Source organism: Schistocerca gregaria, chromosome 2 (genome assembly GCF_023897955.1).
Source record: "Schistocerca gregaria isolate iqSchGreg1 chromosome 2, iqSchGreg1.2, whole genome shotgun sequence".
In the NCBI taxonomy this organism is placed as follows: Eukaryota; Metazoa; Arthropoda; class Insecta; order Orthoptera; family Acrididae; genus Schistocerca; species Schistocerca gregaria.
Window position 1 is genome coordinate 757,288,720 of NC_064921.1, and position 18,236 is coordinate 757,306,955.

At 41.6% G+C, this 18,236-nt stretch overlaps 1 protein-coding gene across 2 annotated transcripts in view; it reads right to left on the reverse strand.

Moving 5' to 3' along the window:
- Positions 1-14,738, reverse strand: part of LOC126334955 (sialin) — a 273,379-nt gene extending 258,641 nt beyond the window's left edge. For both annotated transcript variants that reach the window (XM_049997704.1, XM_049997703.1), the window contains exon 1: positions 14,603-14,738. In XM_049997704.1, coding sequence (XP_049853661.1) covers positions 14,603-14,717 — 115 coding nt within the window. In that variant the 5' untranslated portion in view covers positions 14,718-14,738. The remainder of the gene's footprint in view (positions 1-14,602) is intronic.
- Between the last annotated feature and the right edge of the window lie 3,498 nt (positions 14,739-18,236).

Below are 18,236 nucleotides of genomic sequence, written 5' to 3' on the forward strand. Positions count from 1 at the left end.
TTTTTTTATTTTTCATTTTTTTAAATTTAACATACTCTTCAAGTGGAACCTCATCCTATTACTCATTTACTCTCTCTAACTTTCTTCCCTTTTTTTCCTAATATGAACATATATATACTAGTTTATAGGTAGACATATAACAAAGATAGATACATGGAGACTGGTTATATTTCACCACCTGACGCTAACTATATATCTAGACTTATTTTTGCCAGAACAACATGTAAGACGCAAGAATGAGATCAGTGTAGCCGGCCGAAGTGGCCGTGCGGTTATAGGCGCTGCAGTCTGGAACCGCTCAACCGCTACGGTCGCAGGTTCGAATCCTGCCTCGGGCATGGATGTGTGTGATGTCCTTAAGTTAGTTAGGTTTAACTAGTTCTAAGTTCTAGGGGACTAATGACCTCAGAAGTTGAGTCCCATAGTGCTCAGAGCCATTTGAACCATTTTGAGATCAGTGTACGAATCATCAAAACTCAATTGCGAGACTAAATGGCCAATTGAGGGAAATTAAGAGGAGCTCGCACACATATTAGAGTTGTTTCGCATACGCATGATGCAATGCAGCTGATACCTAACCACACGACCGCCGTCAGTTCGTGTTCCGGGTCGCAACGCTCTGGCACATCACTGACGCGTAAAACATGTCTCGCGATTTTCTCGAAATCACCTAACACAACAAAATCCAATCGCACTCCGCTCAGATTTAGTGGTAAGATGGCCCAGTGGACAGCCCGTCAAAAACTGAACATAAACCAGGCATGAAAACCGGAAGAAGGTGTACTGAACTGTGTTTTTTACGAGTAGTTTCTCCAAAATAATGTGGGAAAGACTAAAGAGCTAACGGCGCGCCCATGATGCTCTACCAGGAGTGGCACAGCTGCACCTCCACCAGCAGGATAACCAGTGTTCTCTGTGTGCGCCAATAGTCGACAAGCAGATTAACGGCTTTCTTTCTGTTCTCACAGTTAAGTCTGTCTCCAACTGTCTGAGACTCGCAGCACAAGAAAAGGGCTACGTTGTCTTTTCTCAAACAAATTAGCTGTCTTTTTCTTAAAATTTGAGGTATACGCAAATAATATCAGATAGAGAGTGTCATGGCTTGTTTATCGAAGGGACATAATTGTAGAAATTGTGTGCCTTGTTCTTGCAAGCCGTTGTCTCACTTTAATTTACACATCAGTGCATACTGCGGTATCTGTGTCCAGAAATTTGACGAAATTGTTGACTGATCAGTCAAGTATCAATAACATTCACCAGGTGCGATAATATCCTAGAAACGAGTTCTGTATATTTTATGATTTACTCATTAAATTACAAATTACGTTACATCTGGCGAAGAGACCATGAGAATAAAATCAGAGAGATTAGAGCCCACACAGAAGCATACCGACAATCCTTCTTTCCACGAACAATACGAGACTGGAATAGAAGGGAGAACCGATAGAGGTACTCAAGGTACCTCCGCCACACATCGTCAGGTGGCTTGCGGAGTATGGATGTAGATGTAGATGTCGACAGTTTAAACTGAACTATTACATGTGTTAAAATAGTAATATCATACCATGAAATAATTTTTTGGTGCGTATGCCCCGTGCCCTTATTGCATTCTTTTTTTCATCGAACAATTAGAATTTTAAAATACGGTTAAATGTAACAAAACCACACAGAAATTTCTAAAAATTGCCGCCTTTGGCTGCCCATGATTCGTACTTAACTGAAACTTGAGGACTGTCCCCTGATAATGAGGATGCGTGGTCACCTTAGTTTAGTGATTAAATGTATAATAGGAGATTTGCATTCTTGTGCCGTTGGATGTGGGCGGTGGTGGAGGAGGGGGGAGGAGGATATCGGAGAGATCGATGATAGAAAAAAAAAAAAAAGGGGCGTCATTTTTCTGCTTCCGAGCAACGGCCCTGACAACAGACGATGTCATCGATGTTTCCACATGTTCAAATCAAGTCTCCCATCGCAGCAATAAGGGTGCTAAATATGTATGTCCATTCTAGCCATCTAGATTTAGGTTTTCCGTGATTTCCTTGAATTACTTAAGTCCAACACAGAGGTAGTGCATTTGCAAGAACGCAGTTGATATCCTTCCCGAATGCGAGCGTGTGCTGTACTGATCCTAACCTCCCTCCTTTTTGCCCCCCATCCCCCCCCCCCCCTCGTTCACAATGGTTCATAGTTATTGAAAGGCCGGCCGCTGTGTCCGAGCGGTTCTGGGAGCTTTAGTGCGGAGCCGCGCGCCTGATGCGGTCGCAGGTTCATTGTAAAACGAAATTCTCTATCTATAACGAGTAGTGCAGTGAAAATTTTCTGTGGCTTTGTCCACAGAGAGAAGTAGAGGTGCAAATTCACTAATAAATTTCTCTGAGAAAAAGTAAACCAATATTTATGACAGCGTAAATTGGTTAATATATGTCCAGAGCAACTTCTATTAAAAAAAATTAAAAAATAATACATTGAGGGCAGTATCTCATTACGTTGTGTCGAAACCTGTAGAGATAGCTTACAAACTGAATACTCGTATAATTTATGTTCTCCATTAGACGGTGCTATGACTGCGAATATTAACGCTTACAGCCAGTAGGATCTATGAATATGGCTCGGAATGAAGCCAAAAATGGTTGCATGTGAAAATGAAATATTTACAGTACTGGAGGTTTCTAATGTTGCAAATAAAATTTCATTTAAGTGTATACTGCGTTAGTTCTTGAACGTTCTTTTTACTGATGCAATAGCTCAAAAGTTAAATCTTGACCGAGATTTATTCCTATGTAAAATTACAAAACAAAAGTTAGTAAAGTCTAGCACGTCCTGAACGCTCTTAGAAAAAGAAACACTGTGCAACGGAAAGAACAGAAAGGAAACAGAGGTTTTATGTAATATTTAACTGTAAGTTACAATTAATTTTAGTACGAAGGCTTAACTAAGCTAACAATTTTCACACAACATCGCCGTGTTCCTCCTACTAAAAATGGCCATTACAGAATCGACATTATACAAATAGTACACCTTTAGGGGCTATCAGATTCTATTAGTCGTGTATACTGCTACAACTGATAATTCGATTTCACGTAAAGAGTAGTACAGCAATAGTTTATTTTACTTCGCTGTAAGTCATGCCTCACAAGATATGTCGCGTCCACAAATTACGTCCGATGATGAGTATTCCTCCGCGAAAGTGCGTCGTATTAAAATATGTGTTCGGAATTAACTGTCAGTTCAATAACCTGAAACTAAGACGGAAAGTTTCACACAGGACTTTAATAGAGAAAAACACATCTTGAACACATCAAGATGCCGGGGTGTCACGCCCCTTGACGTCAGCCTATGGCAATGTCCTCCCTGTGAACTAACCTGCTTACAAAACACACTTCCCGACAATCAGAGATTTCTACCAATTTAGAACTACGTGATATGAAAAAGTTAGACAAATAAGAAAACGCTATAAAGCGACAAGCAATTTTTCACAATTTTATTGCATGTAACCGAATAAAAAAATTATAATTTTACCTGGCCCGATTTTGCAATGATAATCAATGCATTAATATTGGAAATCCAAAGAAATTATATTAACTGCGGTTTTCCATATGTAATTCTAATACAGAACACCTCTCAGTTGTTAAGATCTATACTTTATTTCACCTACATACGAGAAAAATAGCGGACAGTTAGCTCCATTTCACATAACGAGTAGTAACATGAACATTCCCTTTACTGCAACAGTCAAGTGACGTTGATATTGGTTTCAAAGCTCAATACGGCACATACGTCGTCTGATATGTATGTAGATTATTAATAGCCACCAAAAATAAAAATAACTTTGATTACTGCCATCGCAATTCTCTGTCGTTCATTACACTCATGTTATTTGATTAGTAACCTACGACTGTACATTTAAAAAGAAATTAGCACTAGCCCTTGACGCAGCTCGGCAGAAGCAGATATAACCAATATATTAATGACGTAATTTCAAATTCGCATGTTGCCATCAGTAACGCTGCACACAGTTCACATGCTTGTTTCGGAGCTTTCGTTACCTCGACCTATGTCTACTGTATTTTCGGTGTGCTCACCCATGATTATTTCTTCAGTGAGTTGCTAATTTTAAAAGAATTTTTGTTGGCTGTGTTCCATGGCTATAACAAATCTCAGAAGTGACATATTGTAGCATTTGAAGCTGCTGTATAATATGTTTTTAATTGTACGTCCGATTTCGGTCAGAAACCATTTTTTTGTAAAGAATATAATTTTTATAATTATTATTCTGTTACGCAAAGACAGAAAAAAAGTTATTCCTTCGCCCACATCCATGTGAAGTGCATCCGTAGTAGCGATTACGCTACATTATCAACCAAGTGTGTACTCACGATCTTAGCTGTGAGAGGGAGGAGGGGGCGGGGAGAGGTGGATGACGAAACAGTTTTGAGATTTCACAACAAATGGCTCAGGACACACTTACTAGTAATCAGTTTCCAATCATTGCATATTGTGGTTCTCTTCAATGTGGTACTCAACTGCGTCCGTCTGTATGGCGGGGTAGTACACGTGGTCAGTTTTCGAAGATTATTTTCCTAAGGGGGGAGTTGTTTGACAAGAAACATTAGCGGGTGAGTAAAATATTTTTCTATTTGAATGTCAAGTACTGGATACGAAACTAATGACTTCACAGCATTGTCTTGCGTTCAACAAGGGACATGAATATTGAGTTGTTTGCAAACGTTTTCTTCATAGAATGAAGGACAGGAGTCGGGAGGAAGTAAGATTCACACGGCGCCTAACATGCGTGCTTTGCGCTTCGTAGCATAAATTGAAAGTAGAAGTAAAAGATGCTTAAATAATTCACGGAAATGCTTCACCGGGTATTTTTGCAGCCTCCGCGCTGGAGGAAAAACGGCTTCAGCATTCATTTCGAAACAAGAAAAGAGGCCCGAAGCACAAGTACACATATCAGTGCTGTAAGTAGTATTGCTATTACTCGATTTCTAAGGCTGGAAATGGCCGGACAGACAACTGGCAGCCTTAAGTATTCTGATTCAACTAGATAAGGGAGACTAGCGACCAAATTACATAAAAATAGTTATAAATTACCCATACAGACTGCGACAGGGAGAGAAGTGGAGCACCGGAAGAGGGTTTTGGTGGCAGTGTCTACCCTTGTTACGGGTGATGAGAATTCTTTTCTACATTTATACATGTATGATGTATGGCCGAGGGCATACCCCCAGACTGCACATGAGAAGAATGACTGTCATGTGGAACACAGCAGAGGTTGCACATGGGGCCCTTGATTTAGTTATGCTCAGTGCTTGTTTCAGCCTGTGCCTTGCATTGTGGCCCACGAGCTAGAACCCACTGTCAGCTCTGCTGTGGAGCTGAGTGCAACCTGCATAGCCAGCATGCCCAGGCTGATGTTTCTCAGCAGCCCATCGCTTCTGCAGCCTTGCAGGCCAGACTGTTGCATCTGCTGTGTTACTTTCTGTCTCCCTCGGCACAGCCCTGTATCTTAATCTGTCACATATGTTAAGCAGAGTGTATGTGAGAGTGTCCACGATATCCTCCCAAACCCTGCGTCGATTTCAGCCAAATTTGGCACAGAAACAGCAGGCCTTACGAGTATCAGCACTGAGGAGTTTATAACCTCCTAGCACCAGTAGGAACAGGAATATGGGTAAAAACATGTTTTTCCAGCCTCTGACATATATGCTGCAATGCACGACAGGTATACTGTGTGGGAACAGTACCAGCCTGCAAATCAGCCTGGTTACAGGACAGCCTGTACGTTAGAGGCAAGACAGTTTTCCGTACCCCAACATTTAGGCTACCCTGCATGACAGACGTGTTTTGTTGGAGTAGTATCGGGCTGATGTGCCTGGACGCCTGTATGTCATGGGCAAATAAATGTTTTTCAAGCCTCCAATCTGTAGCCTGACCAGCATGGTAGGTGCGGTGTGGGAGTAGCGTCAGCTTGGTTTGTTGAACTGTATTTCAGGGCTATACATCCTGATGAGTATAGCTGGGGAGACGCTGAGATGGATAGAGGACAGATAGGTAGAGTGAGGGAAAGGAGAAAATGGACAGAGGGAGGGGAGGAGCGGGATATGTATGAGACAGGTGGAAGATGCAGAGGGGTAATGGCAGGTGGAAAAGGAAGGAAGTGGAGATGGAAAAAGAAAAGAGGAAGCATGGTCAAAGGAAGAGAGTGTAAGATATGGTCAGAGAGAAGGGGTGGAGGAAATTGACAAAGGGAGGGGCAGAAGGATATGAAGAGGCAGAGAGAGTGGGGAGGAGGAGGTAGACAGATAGGGCAGGGAAGATGAGATAGACAGATACAGGGAGGAACACGGGGACGCAGACAGAGGGAGAAGGTGTTATCAAATATATGTGTTGAACACATATGCAGGCGAAACTTTGGCTACAAGGGTAGTTTACTATAATATCGATTAACTGTGCAGAAGAGAATGGAAGACATTTTACTGAATTTTCGAGATTGCATTGTATGCCAGTTCATCCCTTTCTTAAACCTCCACCTAGCGTTGGATCTAGGGAAACCGCAAGGTCTTGGGATCGAACCCCTGTCAGACAACAGGAAATACCAACTCCCAGTAATGGAAGATTTGTCAAGAAAAATACATGTTTTGATGGTTGATAGTATTACTGCTTCTGAACGAAAAACGTCATATGACCATATGTCCTGTTCTCAGAAGTTTCTGGGAAAACTGGTGAAAATAGTGGAGAACGAGATAAATACAGGTGGCGATAAATGAAACATTATGATCTAATGTTCTGTTTAGTTGTGTACATTTTCTCACAAAAAATGTTCAAAAAGTCCACCATCAACTGCAATGCATTTTACAACTCTTGTAGACACTGCTTTGTTACTGGTGTGAGCTCATTCATACGGTCCTTTACTTGAGCACACGCTTGTAAAATACGGGCTGAAAGTTCCTCCTTTGTTTCCGCTCTGTTTTTGTAGACTTTGCTCTTATGTCAACATCACAAACAGTAATCTAATGGAATAAGATGATCCTGTGATCTCGGTGCCCAAGAAATGACTCCTCGATGACTGATCCATTACATTCACTGAAGTCACCCGATCTTATTCCATTAGATTACTGTTTATGGAGTTGGTTTATAAAATAAAAGGAGACAAGTTGACATTAAAGACTCTTTTTTTATAATTGTGCTATGGTGCAATCCACACTGAACTTTTGCTGGATGCACTGCCGTGCATTCGCAGTGACATCGCGATTTTTGTGATTCCCTGTGGAAAAAATGGGGGTGGGGGTTCCACAAATGCACTTCTTCCTGGTAAGAAGTTGCATGTTACTTCACTGTTCCTGCGACATTGTGATTTCAAAAATATAACCTGCAAGTACATGCGACTAACAAAACTAACTTTGGTTTCGAGACGACAAACAAAAACAGTGTTGGCGCCAATGAGTGATTGGCGTATCAGTATTGTCCGCAGTGCCCTTTGATGTTTGGTCTCATTTCTAACTAACGACGGAGTGCACCAACATGGCGGCCAATTTTGGTTTCAATGGTACTTCATCGATCTAGTCGTTGGACAAACTTCTAACGCCAACTTTGGCCCTAATGTGTGGACCTGACTTTAGACATTGTGCGCATATTTGTATCTACGTGCCACGCAACGTGGAGAATTTTCTACATGGAGCTTAAATAGAATAGTTATATTTTATTAAGAACAATTACAATTAACATTTAAAACCACAGTAATTCGTTTTTAGAATGTCTGAACCTGTGGATTTTGTAAAAAAAGTTATTGACTATTTGGAGGGGACTGTATCTCGAAAGCAGAGCAAGTTTGGGAGGGCGGTGGCACACGGTGCTTGGAGTCCTCCCTTTGCAGCAGTGCTGCCGTGCATAGGTGATGTTGGAATAAGGTGATGTTGGAATAAGGTGATGTTGGAATAAGGTGATGTTGGAATAAGGTGATGTTGGAATAAGCGAAGTATGTCTTTTTGCTTTGCTCAGTTAGTTACAAACGTTTTAATAAAACCTGGTTTAATGCAAAAACTGTCACTTCAAAGTGGCAAAGAACTAAACACCAAGCCTTTGAATTTGTAAATTTGTGGTAAGACCTTATGGGACCAAACTGCATAGGTCATAGGTCCCCAAGCTTACACACTACTTAATTTGACTTAAACTAACCTACGCTATCGACAACACACACATCCATGCCCGAGGGAGGACTCGAACTTCCGATGGGGGAAGCCGCGCGGACCGTGACAAAACGCCCTAGACCGCGTGGCTACCCTTCGTGGCCATCTGGCCATCCCCTTTGACAGCCATATAAAAAGTAATATTTTTACATGAAGATTTCATAGCCAGCAGTGTTGGTTAGAGCTGTATCTCCCTCCGGTGGGATTATTGGGAGCAACCGCCGAAGTGGTGCCCAATTGAAAGACTTGCAAAAGGCCGTTGAGCCACATACAACACGGTGTGGCGCAGTGATCAGCTCTATGTACTCACATTTGGAAGGGGAAGGACGACGGATCAAATCCCCGTCTGGCCATCTCAATTTAGGCCCTCAATGATTCCCTAAATCGCTTTAGGCGAATACGGTGATGGTTCTCTTGAAAGGGGCACTGCTGATTTCCTTCTCCATCCTTTCAGGTGAACTTGTACTCCGTCTCAAAAATTCTATGCTTTCAACGGGACTTTTAATCTTCCTTCCTTCGAGTCACATATTTCCAGATTAGCTACAGAATCCAAACGGATAGTTGTAAGGTTCCGTACCTCAGTTGGTAAGAACAGAACTCTTATGGTGTCACGAACATCTGTCTGTCCGTCTGTTAAGACCTATTTTTCTGAGGGACAAGTATACACACCAGGTCAAAATTTGTGCTCTACAGTCCCTTCGGGACGTAAAAAAAGTTTGTAAGTCATTGCAAATCAAAAGATATAGCCATTTTGTGTCACGTATTTTGATAGTCGCAAAGTCACTCATCAGAACCCGGAAGCTACTACCCTCATGAAATTTGTCAAGAAGCAAGATTTCACCGTAAAAGTAAAGGGACAAATCCGAAAATGGTTAATTTATAGTTATCTCACACGAAAAAATATTTTTTGTCATTTGTTTCCCGTATGTCTATAAATCCATCTATTAAGATCACTTTTTACCAGGAACAGGTAGACAAATCAGATACTGGGATCTACAATCCATTGGCGATTTAATTAACAGTTTTCGTATTCTTTTCCTGTACCTGTACTGTGAAACCTTGCTTCCTGCCAAATTTCATGATTCTTGATCGACAGGAAGTACCCTATAGGATTTACCAAAATATGTAACATAAATGTAATTGCCAGTTAATATAGCGTGTTAATATAACTCAAAAATTAAGAAAATATGTAAAAAATTACAATAGCAAATGCGAAATTACACAAATAAACATTTAAACTTAAAATAAAAATATTCCTGAGTCTTTGAATTCCTGGAACCGGTATAATGCCAGAGTCGATATCGATTATAAGGAAAATCATCAAAATTCTCTCTTCCCGGAATGGATGAACTATGTATGTATGTAAATGATTTTATACGGGACGCTCGGTACCCGTGTCCTCCTACTAGCACTTGATTTTTTATAATTGCAGATGTGTATGTGACAGCATTAACAGTTATTAGAATATACCGTTGGTCTGGATAGATTGTTCTAATCAAGCGTCTTAATTTACGAACTCCACACATTAAATATACACTGACAGAATTAAAAGCATTGCCCTTTTGTTGCATGAAATCCGAAAATCTGGAGGTAAGAGCCCATTGAGGTACTGTAAGGATCGCGTAGTACACGATCCCAGAGCCAGATTTTCCGCCCGTCGTGTTTAGGATTTAATAGACAGACGCTACGGCGCGAAGTACGTAGCATAGCGAACGGTCTGCAGCTGTGAATACCGCGGGCAGAGCGCAAAGGGCTGCAGAAAGGCGGCAGCAGGCTGCCCGACTCGCCCGCTGTAACAGCGCGGCGGGTTGCCAGCACGCTAGGAAACACGACAGTTGCTTCATAAAACTTAACGACAACCAAATGATAGGACGAGGAGGACTAGTAATGCGTTTGGAAGCATAAATGTTTAGTATGAACGCCATCGACAGTCATCTGCAGTAGTAGTAGTAGTAGTAGTAGTAGAAGTGGTAGTAGTAGCAGCAACACTAATGTACAAGTGGCGGGCTGCACTCACAGGGGGACCGTAGGAAATCGCCCTCACCGATTTGATTCATATTGACAGTTTAATGTAGGTCACGACCAGGACTTTAATGTATGTTAACAGGATGTCGCACCTCTCAACCGTTTCTGAAAATATTGAGTCTGGAAACATGGGCGTGCTTAAGCTGATGTTCTGCAAGCGCTTAGTTTCATAAATGCGAGTTCTCTGACTCGCATGGCGCTGCTTTTTTTCCGTTCCCGTATAATTACGACAATAGATTAATTGTGACTGTGCAAAGTACCAGTATTTAATCATACACTTATTTCCTTCAATGTTTAACATGAAAAAAAATGAGAAAAAGTTTTTTTTTACTTAAAGAGACTGGAAATGGCGAAAGTATACACGAGAAATTTCAGTCGAATCAGTGTAGTTGTTTTATTTATATTATCGTATCTACATTTCTTATAACGATATGTTTACGTAATGTGTATACATAAACATACAGTTATAAATGTCCCCGTTCGTAGTAGCTAATTATAACAATATGTTTACTTTTGTGCTGTAACATATAGCTATAATCAGTGGTGGAAATATATTTGCGAACGCCGACCACGTGCGGCTGTTTCTTGTTGGATCGTCTGATCAGTCGGAAGTTGCATTGCAGAGGAGAGTAAATGCCTATTCAAAATATAATTATTTTTGCGTAGCTCAACATGAATTTCCCAAGGGACCGTAGTTTATCATGCATTTACCAGTAGAATGTGGCGCGGAGAAAATATTTCACCGCATACAACTTCCGTCCGATTTCGACGAAAGAATTCGTGACTGTGAACTCTCTATTTGGCAGAAACATAAAGAAAATTAGATAACTTCATGAAGGAGTGAGACATAGATTCTACACTAAATAAATAGTCCATACACCAATTCCATTTAAATCTGAATTTATAGCAATTAATAGATGAACTTACAGTACAATGAAGAATTTTAACATGGATGCCCTTTTGACTGGCACTTCTCTTCTCGTAATGACAATAATTCCTTTGACGTTTTCACATACACGTCGCACAATAAATTTACTGCTATGCAGTATTGCACTTTTACTTTACACTAAAATAATATTATTTTTAATGATAATAATACGGCGGCAAGACAAGCGCATCCGACACAAGTTACAAGAGAAGAATGAGTAACCGTTCATCGAGAATATCTCGAACATAAAAAAAATGTGTAAAAAGTGTTCTTCTTCTGTCCGTTTTTCGCGCCGCGGTTTTCAAAGTCAATAGCTCACTGCATCTCTGACGGCGCTTCGACAATAAACAAGTTACGTCACAGGTCGTTCACCTTTTACATTCTCGCAACATTATTTGCTAACTGTAGCTGTTGCCGAGCGACTGCTCGATTAGTGAATGATTTAAAATGATAAGACAACCACATAATGTTACACACTTCACGAATAAGGATCATACTCATCGTAGAAACATAGCAAACAATAACTATCGCGACATACAGCAGATGTAATAAAAGCCGAATTTTTGCATGTCCGTGGATTTTTTCAATTGTCTATTTGCAAAACAAACTTGCTTTACGATCGTAAACAGTTCTCGGTCGCACACAATATCGAAGCATAGCACCGAATATTGCTGCTGACAACTCGCCAAAAGAAGTAGTACTGTCAGCTAGATTCAATCCAGAGAACTCACGGGAGAACACTTAAGTGCTTACTCGCTCGGCTGCTGACTCCGATATACTAACGCCCCTGCAAAACACACAGCATTAAGCACGCCTATAGTTTTCAAACTTGATTTTCTCAAAAACAGTTGAGAGTTGCGTCTTCCTGTTTACACACACTGAAATAATAGTGCCCTACACACCCTGTCAGTACTAATCAAATCGGTGAGGGGAAGTTACGCTCCCCTTGTTAGCCACCCAGCAGGCTAGTCCGTGGCCCACACATATCAGCGAGCAATAGGCGCTGCGCCATGCACAACCCTACCTGCGATGGACGAGGACCCGCTGCATCGCTCATTCTAGCACAAATACGGCAAATACGGCATAACAACACGCAGCATTCAACAATGCCCACTACAGCGCTATCGTATGCTAATCGCTAAGGTTCAGTGTCGGTGGCCAGAAAACACCACCGAGCAAAGTCATCTACGTATCCGGAACAAGGGAGTCCAGATGCCAAGACATTAGTGCACGTGTGATTTACTTATTGTATGTGCCTGTGATGCACACAGTAAGTGTGTAATTTACTTATTGTATGTATCTGTGGTGCCACTGGGTCGTAATTATGACAAAAAAATCATAGTTTACGTCCTTATTTTACAATTTAAACATTATTTCTTAGTGGCGACATTTGAAAATTACAGCCAAAACGTCTGAGCCATTTTTTTTATCGTGCGAGGTACTTTGGTACATTCACCAATGCATTTATATCGAGAAAAGTAAAAACAATTGTATAGAATAAAAAATAACAAACTCTAGTAACATCATTTTTTTGAGCCCAATTTAATTGGACGCAAATTTTATTGTATTTTTGAGTGACTGGTTCATCATATTAGTTCAGTGATGAATCAGTCAAATTAATGGTGTCCGCTATGTCATTAATACTACTGACGTACGACAACGGCATGAACAGATATACTGGAGACATGACACTATAGTTTCAAATTAGTATAATAATAAAAGACGCATTGTAGTACACTTGAAGCTAATAAAAAGATTAGAAAATATTTCCTTGTCACCGGCATAAATGCGTTTATTTAACAAATGAAACATTCCTGTAATCGCCTTTTACTTCAATTTTGAAAAAAAAACTATTGACTAATTCCAAAGTGTCATGTGCAGTGGAACGCTCAGAGCATGGATTGTTAAACCTATTAAATTAAAAGATCACTTAGAAAGAAGTCGTACGGAGTTTACTGGAAAGACAATGAACATTAGAAATGGAAAAAAAACCTACACTGAAAATGGCGTCCATGGATACATCTGATGACCTTCCTCAGTCAACGAAGCTGCTCTTGAGGCTAAATATTAAAACTCTCTCCAATTGCTGTAAATGTGGAAAATCGTACAAGGCGTTTAAAGGGGAACCGGACAAACGCGAAGAACTGACAGTGTGCACCTACTTGAAATTCATTTTATAATGGCTCCTTTACGACAACTGGGCCGTGCACATCACTCGATCTTTCTGGTGCATTATTATTTTGGAGTGCCAGCTAAAGGCAGAAGCGCACATGTTAAAACGTAGAAGCATGCGAACAACTTGTGCACATTTTAAATACTTGCTTGTCCGTTTAAGAAGAAAAAAAATGGCTCAAATGGCTGTGAGCACTATGGGACTTAACATCTGAGGTCATCAGTCCCCTAGAACTTAGAACTACTTAAACCTAACTAACCTAAGGACATCACACACATCCATGCCCGAGGCAGGATTCGAACCTGCGACCGTAGCTGTCGCGCGGTTCCAGACTGAATCGCCTAGAGCCTCTCGGCCACCAACGGCCGGCGTTTACGAAGAATCTATGAACAATAATAGAGATTCCGTGCATACGAACTGTAGAACTAAAGCCGTACTGATATCGCTGAACGAGAGTTGTAAAGAGATTGACAATAAAGTACATCAACAAATGATATTTTTGTTTATTATCACCTCAGAAAGTTACTAATAGCTGCAGTAACTCGGAAATCATAGTGAATTGACTAAACGTTAGAGTTTGAGCGACGGATCTATTCTATTACCCCTTAAATTACACCAGCGTCCACTGGGAAGATTTTTTGTGGCGAATGGTTCATGCCATGTCAAAATTCCGCAGTAAAAACCATAATGTTTGTTTGGAGCCGAATGTGTTAACACATAGAGAAAGGGCAAAAACTGACAACTGATCGCGAGATTATGCGGGAAAATATTGGGACCAACGAGAGAGATTCAAGAATCTAGTAAAAGAAGAAATCAAGACGCATACACGAAGTTCAGCGATTTGCGATAACATGAACAAAGGCCAAGTCGATGTTTCATAGCGTGCCTCTTCAAGACAAGGTAGAAGTTTGTAGTGATTTGAGAGACGACATATCTGAAAGCTACGATGTGTTAGGCAAAATTATTATCGCAATAAATTCATATTCAGAACGAATCAAAAATTAAAGTGCAATAAAGGAGACACGAAATTGGTAACTGAAACTGAAACGGCCTATCAAAATGTCAACTGTAGCAGGTGGTAAAACGTTGGCAGCTAAAAAATTATTCTGCAGACCACAGCGGACGTTCCGAAAACCGTACGTAACCACGGAAGAAATAGTAAACCACAAAATTCCCGTCGACGACTATATAGTTGCAGAAAATGTAAGCGGCCTCATAGCCACACTGTCGCCCCGTACTGTTAGGCATGTTGTACATAATTTACTGAAATGACTGACTACTCACTGCACCCAAAGAGGTTCCCTCCGATCGGGTACTTGTGCTCATGCACCTCCATCTGAGCGACGGGCTGCTTCATGAGCCGCTCGCGCTGCAACTCGGCGTCCTTAGCGTCCTGCATGGCTGTCCCCAGCGAACTGTCTGCGCGCCCGAAGCTTCGGCCGCGGCCCCAGCTGACGCTGTCGGGGGCTCGCCACGCCCCCCCACCATGTGGACGCCTCCTCCCCACCACTCGGCCTGTGCCTCTCACGTTCAGCGGAATTTGCTTCTCTCTTCCGGAACCGCCACACGGGTACGTGTGCCGCTGCTCGTACGTGCTTCTGCCGGACGCTCTGCGGTTGCCTGTAGGGCCGCTCATCTCACAGGGAGACAACGCCAACATGTTATCGCCCATTTCATCCAAATTTATGCTACTTGCAGGCCTTGGCCAGAAGTGAAGGCGACGGAACTGGGAGCTCCAGATGAACAACCGTTTGGAAACACTGATCAAGTGTGAGTAGGACTTGCGCACTGAGGGTTCCGTACAAACTTGATATTGTACATACGTAGTTCGCCCGTTTGGGATTCGAGAATCTCAATGATTTTTGCCTGTTATCGGTGTCGATGCTAGCGAGATATTGATACCAGGAATTCTGAAACCGTATCAAAATATCTACAGTAGTTTCTCAGACTAGCTAGGACATAGAAAAAGAAACGAGCAGGGGACATCAGTTTATACAGGGTGAAAAGTATTTACACCGACAAACTCTGAGAGGCTGTAGGGGACATGAAAACTAATATTTTTCCTTAATGTCATTTTTTCCTATGGGGATTATTTAAACCGGTGGAGGCCGTATTACGCTCTTCAGTTGTTAGAGGCCGTATTACGATCTTCAGTTCTAGGCAACTGCTGTCCACCAGTGTAGAAGTGCATTGTCTCTGTTTAATGAAGCGATACACCTGGAGTGAGAACACTGATATGGTTGGTGCGCACTACGTAGCGCACCACAACGGACGAGCTGCACAGCGGGTTTATCAACAACTATATCCTAATCGCCGTATTCCGCATCATACGACCTTTGCTGCTGTGTACCAACGTCTGCGTGAGACCGGTTCACTTAGCAGATTACCTGGACAGGGACGCCGTCGCACGGTAAGAACGTTGCAATTCGAGCAAGCTGTCTTGCAGCATGTGGAGCGGGATCCTTCAATCAGCACTCCTGCAATTGCACGTAACATGGAGACGTGTCAGACGAATGTAAGACCAGTCCTTCGAGAGCAATTGTTGCGTCCATTTCACTTACATCGTGTCGACAGTCTGTAACGAGTTGATTATCCACCCAGAGCACAGTTTTCGCAGTGGTACTTGGAACAGTGTGAAATGCATCCTACACTTCCATCCTCTTTGTTGTTTACCGATGAAGCAACGGTCGGGCGTGATGGAGTCTTCAACATGCACAATTCGCATGTTTGGAGTGAGGATAACCCACATGCCACAGTTGCTAGCGCTCATCAAGTGCGGTTCTTCGTTAATGCGTGGGTCGGTGTTATTGGGGACTGTTTAACTGGGCCGTATCTGCTATCTAGACCATTAAATGGTAGGCACTACTACAATTTTCTCGTCAGAGCATTGCCAGAATTGCTGGAAGACGTCCCGCTCCCTACAAGACATCGCATGTGGTTCCAACATGACGGCACATTTCAGTCGTCGTTTGCGTCGATTCCTGGACCGACGGTTCCCAGAAACGTGGAGTGGCAGAGGTTGAGCTGTACCATGGCCTGCTCGATCCCCAGATATGTCCCTCTGGAATTTTTTGTGTGCGAAGAGATGCGCTACCTTATTTACGCAACTCCCGTTGCATCAAAAGAGGATGTGGTTGCCTGGATAGTAGCAGCAGCAGGAACAATACAGGATACTCCTGGGGTTTTTGCCCTTTGTTTACGTGTCAATGGAGGCATTTTTGAAAATCTACTGTGATTGAAATTGGGTTGTGTTAATGTGTTGTCTCTTGGTCATAAAAAAATGGAAAAGTGTTTCTTGGTTTAATTAATTTGCCGCTAGAGAACTCTTCCTCTACCAGTTTAAATACTCCTCATAGGAAAAAATGACATTAGGGGAAAATATTTGCTTTGATGTCCCCTACAACCTTCCAGAGTTTGTCGGTTTAAATACTTTTCACCCTGAATACGAGGGATGCCCAGAAATTAATGCACCGAATTTTTCCTTCAACAACTCTTTATTGAACATAATGAGAATTACACACACGAAAGAATGGTGTTTCTTCTATACACCCTATTTTTCTGAGTAATCTCCATTCCGTTTTATGGCTTTCCTCCAGCGCGAAGCAAGGGCGTGTATGTCCTGCCGGTTCCAAGCCTTGTCCTGGTGGCGGAGCCAGCGCTTCACTGTCTGAATCATCTCCTCATCGTCCTCAAAATGTATTCCATGACTGGCATCCTTTAATGGCCCAAACAAGTGGAAGTCCGAGGGGCTATGTCAGGTGTGACAGCCGTGGATGGTCTCCCCGACCGCTGCAAATCGTAGAGCGCCGGCGGACCGCCTTCTGACGACCTCACCCTCCGTGCCCAGCGACTAACTGTACTTCTGTCGACAGCCGATGCTCCATAGACTTTGCACAAGCGGTTGTGAATATTCCCCACAGTTTCTTTCTCTGCAGTGATCAATTCGGCACTGTAACATCCACGAGATAAATTTTAGCTACAGTGCGACGAGAGGAAATTATGCCTGTAACAGTTATAAACATTATCTGTTCGACAAATAAAAAAATAGTGAAAACGATGATAAATATTAATTATTTATATAATATTCTATGATGTAATTGGACATATCGACGTGTATCATACAAAGAAAATAATAATTGTAAATTCCTTTTATGATCTGCGTTTGTCTTCCTTTGTTTTGACCTTTTGTTGGTTGGCTTTTGTAGGTTGCGGACGCATGTCAAACTGAGGTCTGTTAAGAAATTGTAATTATTTGTTAACTATTACTTGAGAATAGAGTTCATCATTATTATAAATATGAGTGAATTATTATTTGTAACTTTAATTCCTCTCTCAGTAAGCATTATCTGTGTTAATTATTTCTTTCCCCTGCAACGAAAGCAGCCATTTATGATAGCGATTTGTATAGCGTTTTTGTCTGTGTTTTCCTTAGAAACAAATCAAATGTTTGCTTGATGTAGTCTAAATAGTGCACAATACGAAAGTAGAGTTTATAGAGTTTAATAAGCATTTCAAATACTTACTTATTTGGTCTAACAATAGAAAGTCTCTATCAATTGTCTGCCGCCATCTTAACAGTTCTCTCAGCGGTAAATTCAAATTACGAAACTGTGCAGATATAAATGCCGAAGGTAATACAAATGTGTAAAAATAAATGTGCACCGGCGGTCCCGAACTCATTTTGATTCGAATCAGATTGGTTCTTTAAAAATAGTGCTCATAGCACGATCCTTATAAGAAACTTTTCTAGCTGATGTATGGAGCCGAAATTAATTACGCACGAGTTGCGAAGAATGTTGTTTCAGGTAACATACGTCAGATGTGCGCTGCTGATATTCGGTGGTTTTAATGATCATTTTGGTGAAGATAACTTGTTTCCATCATAATCCATAGTTGTATAGAATCTGTTGTATGAACT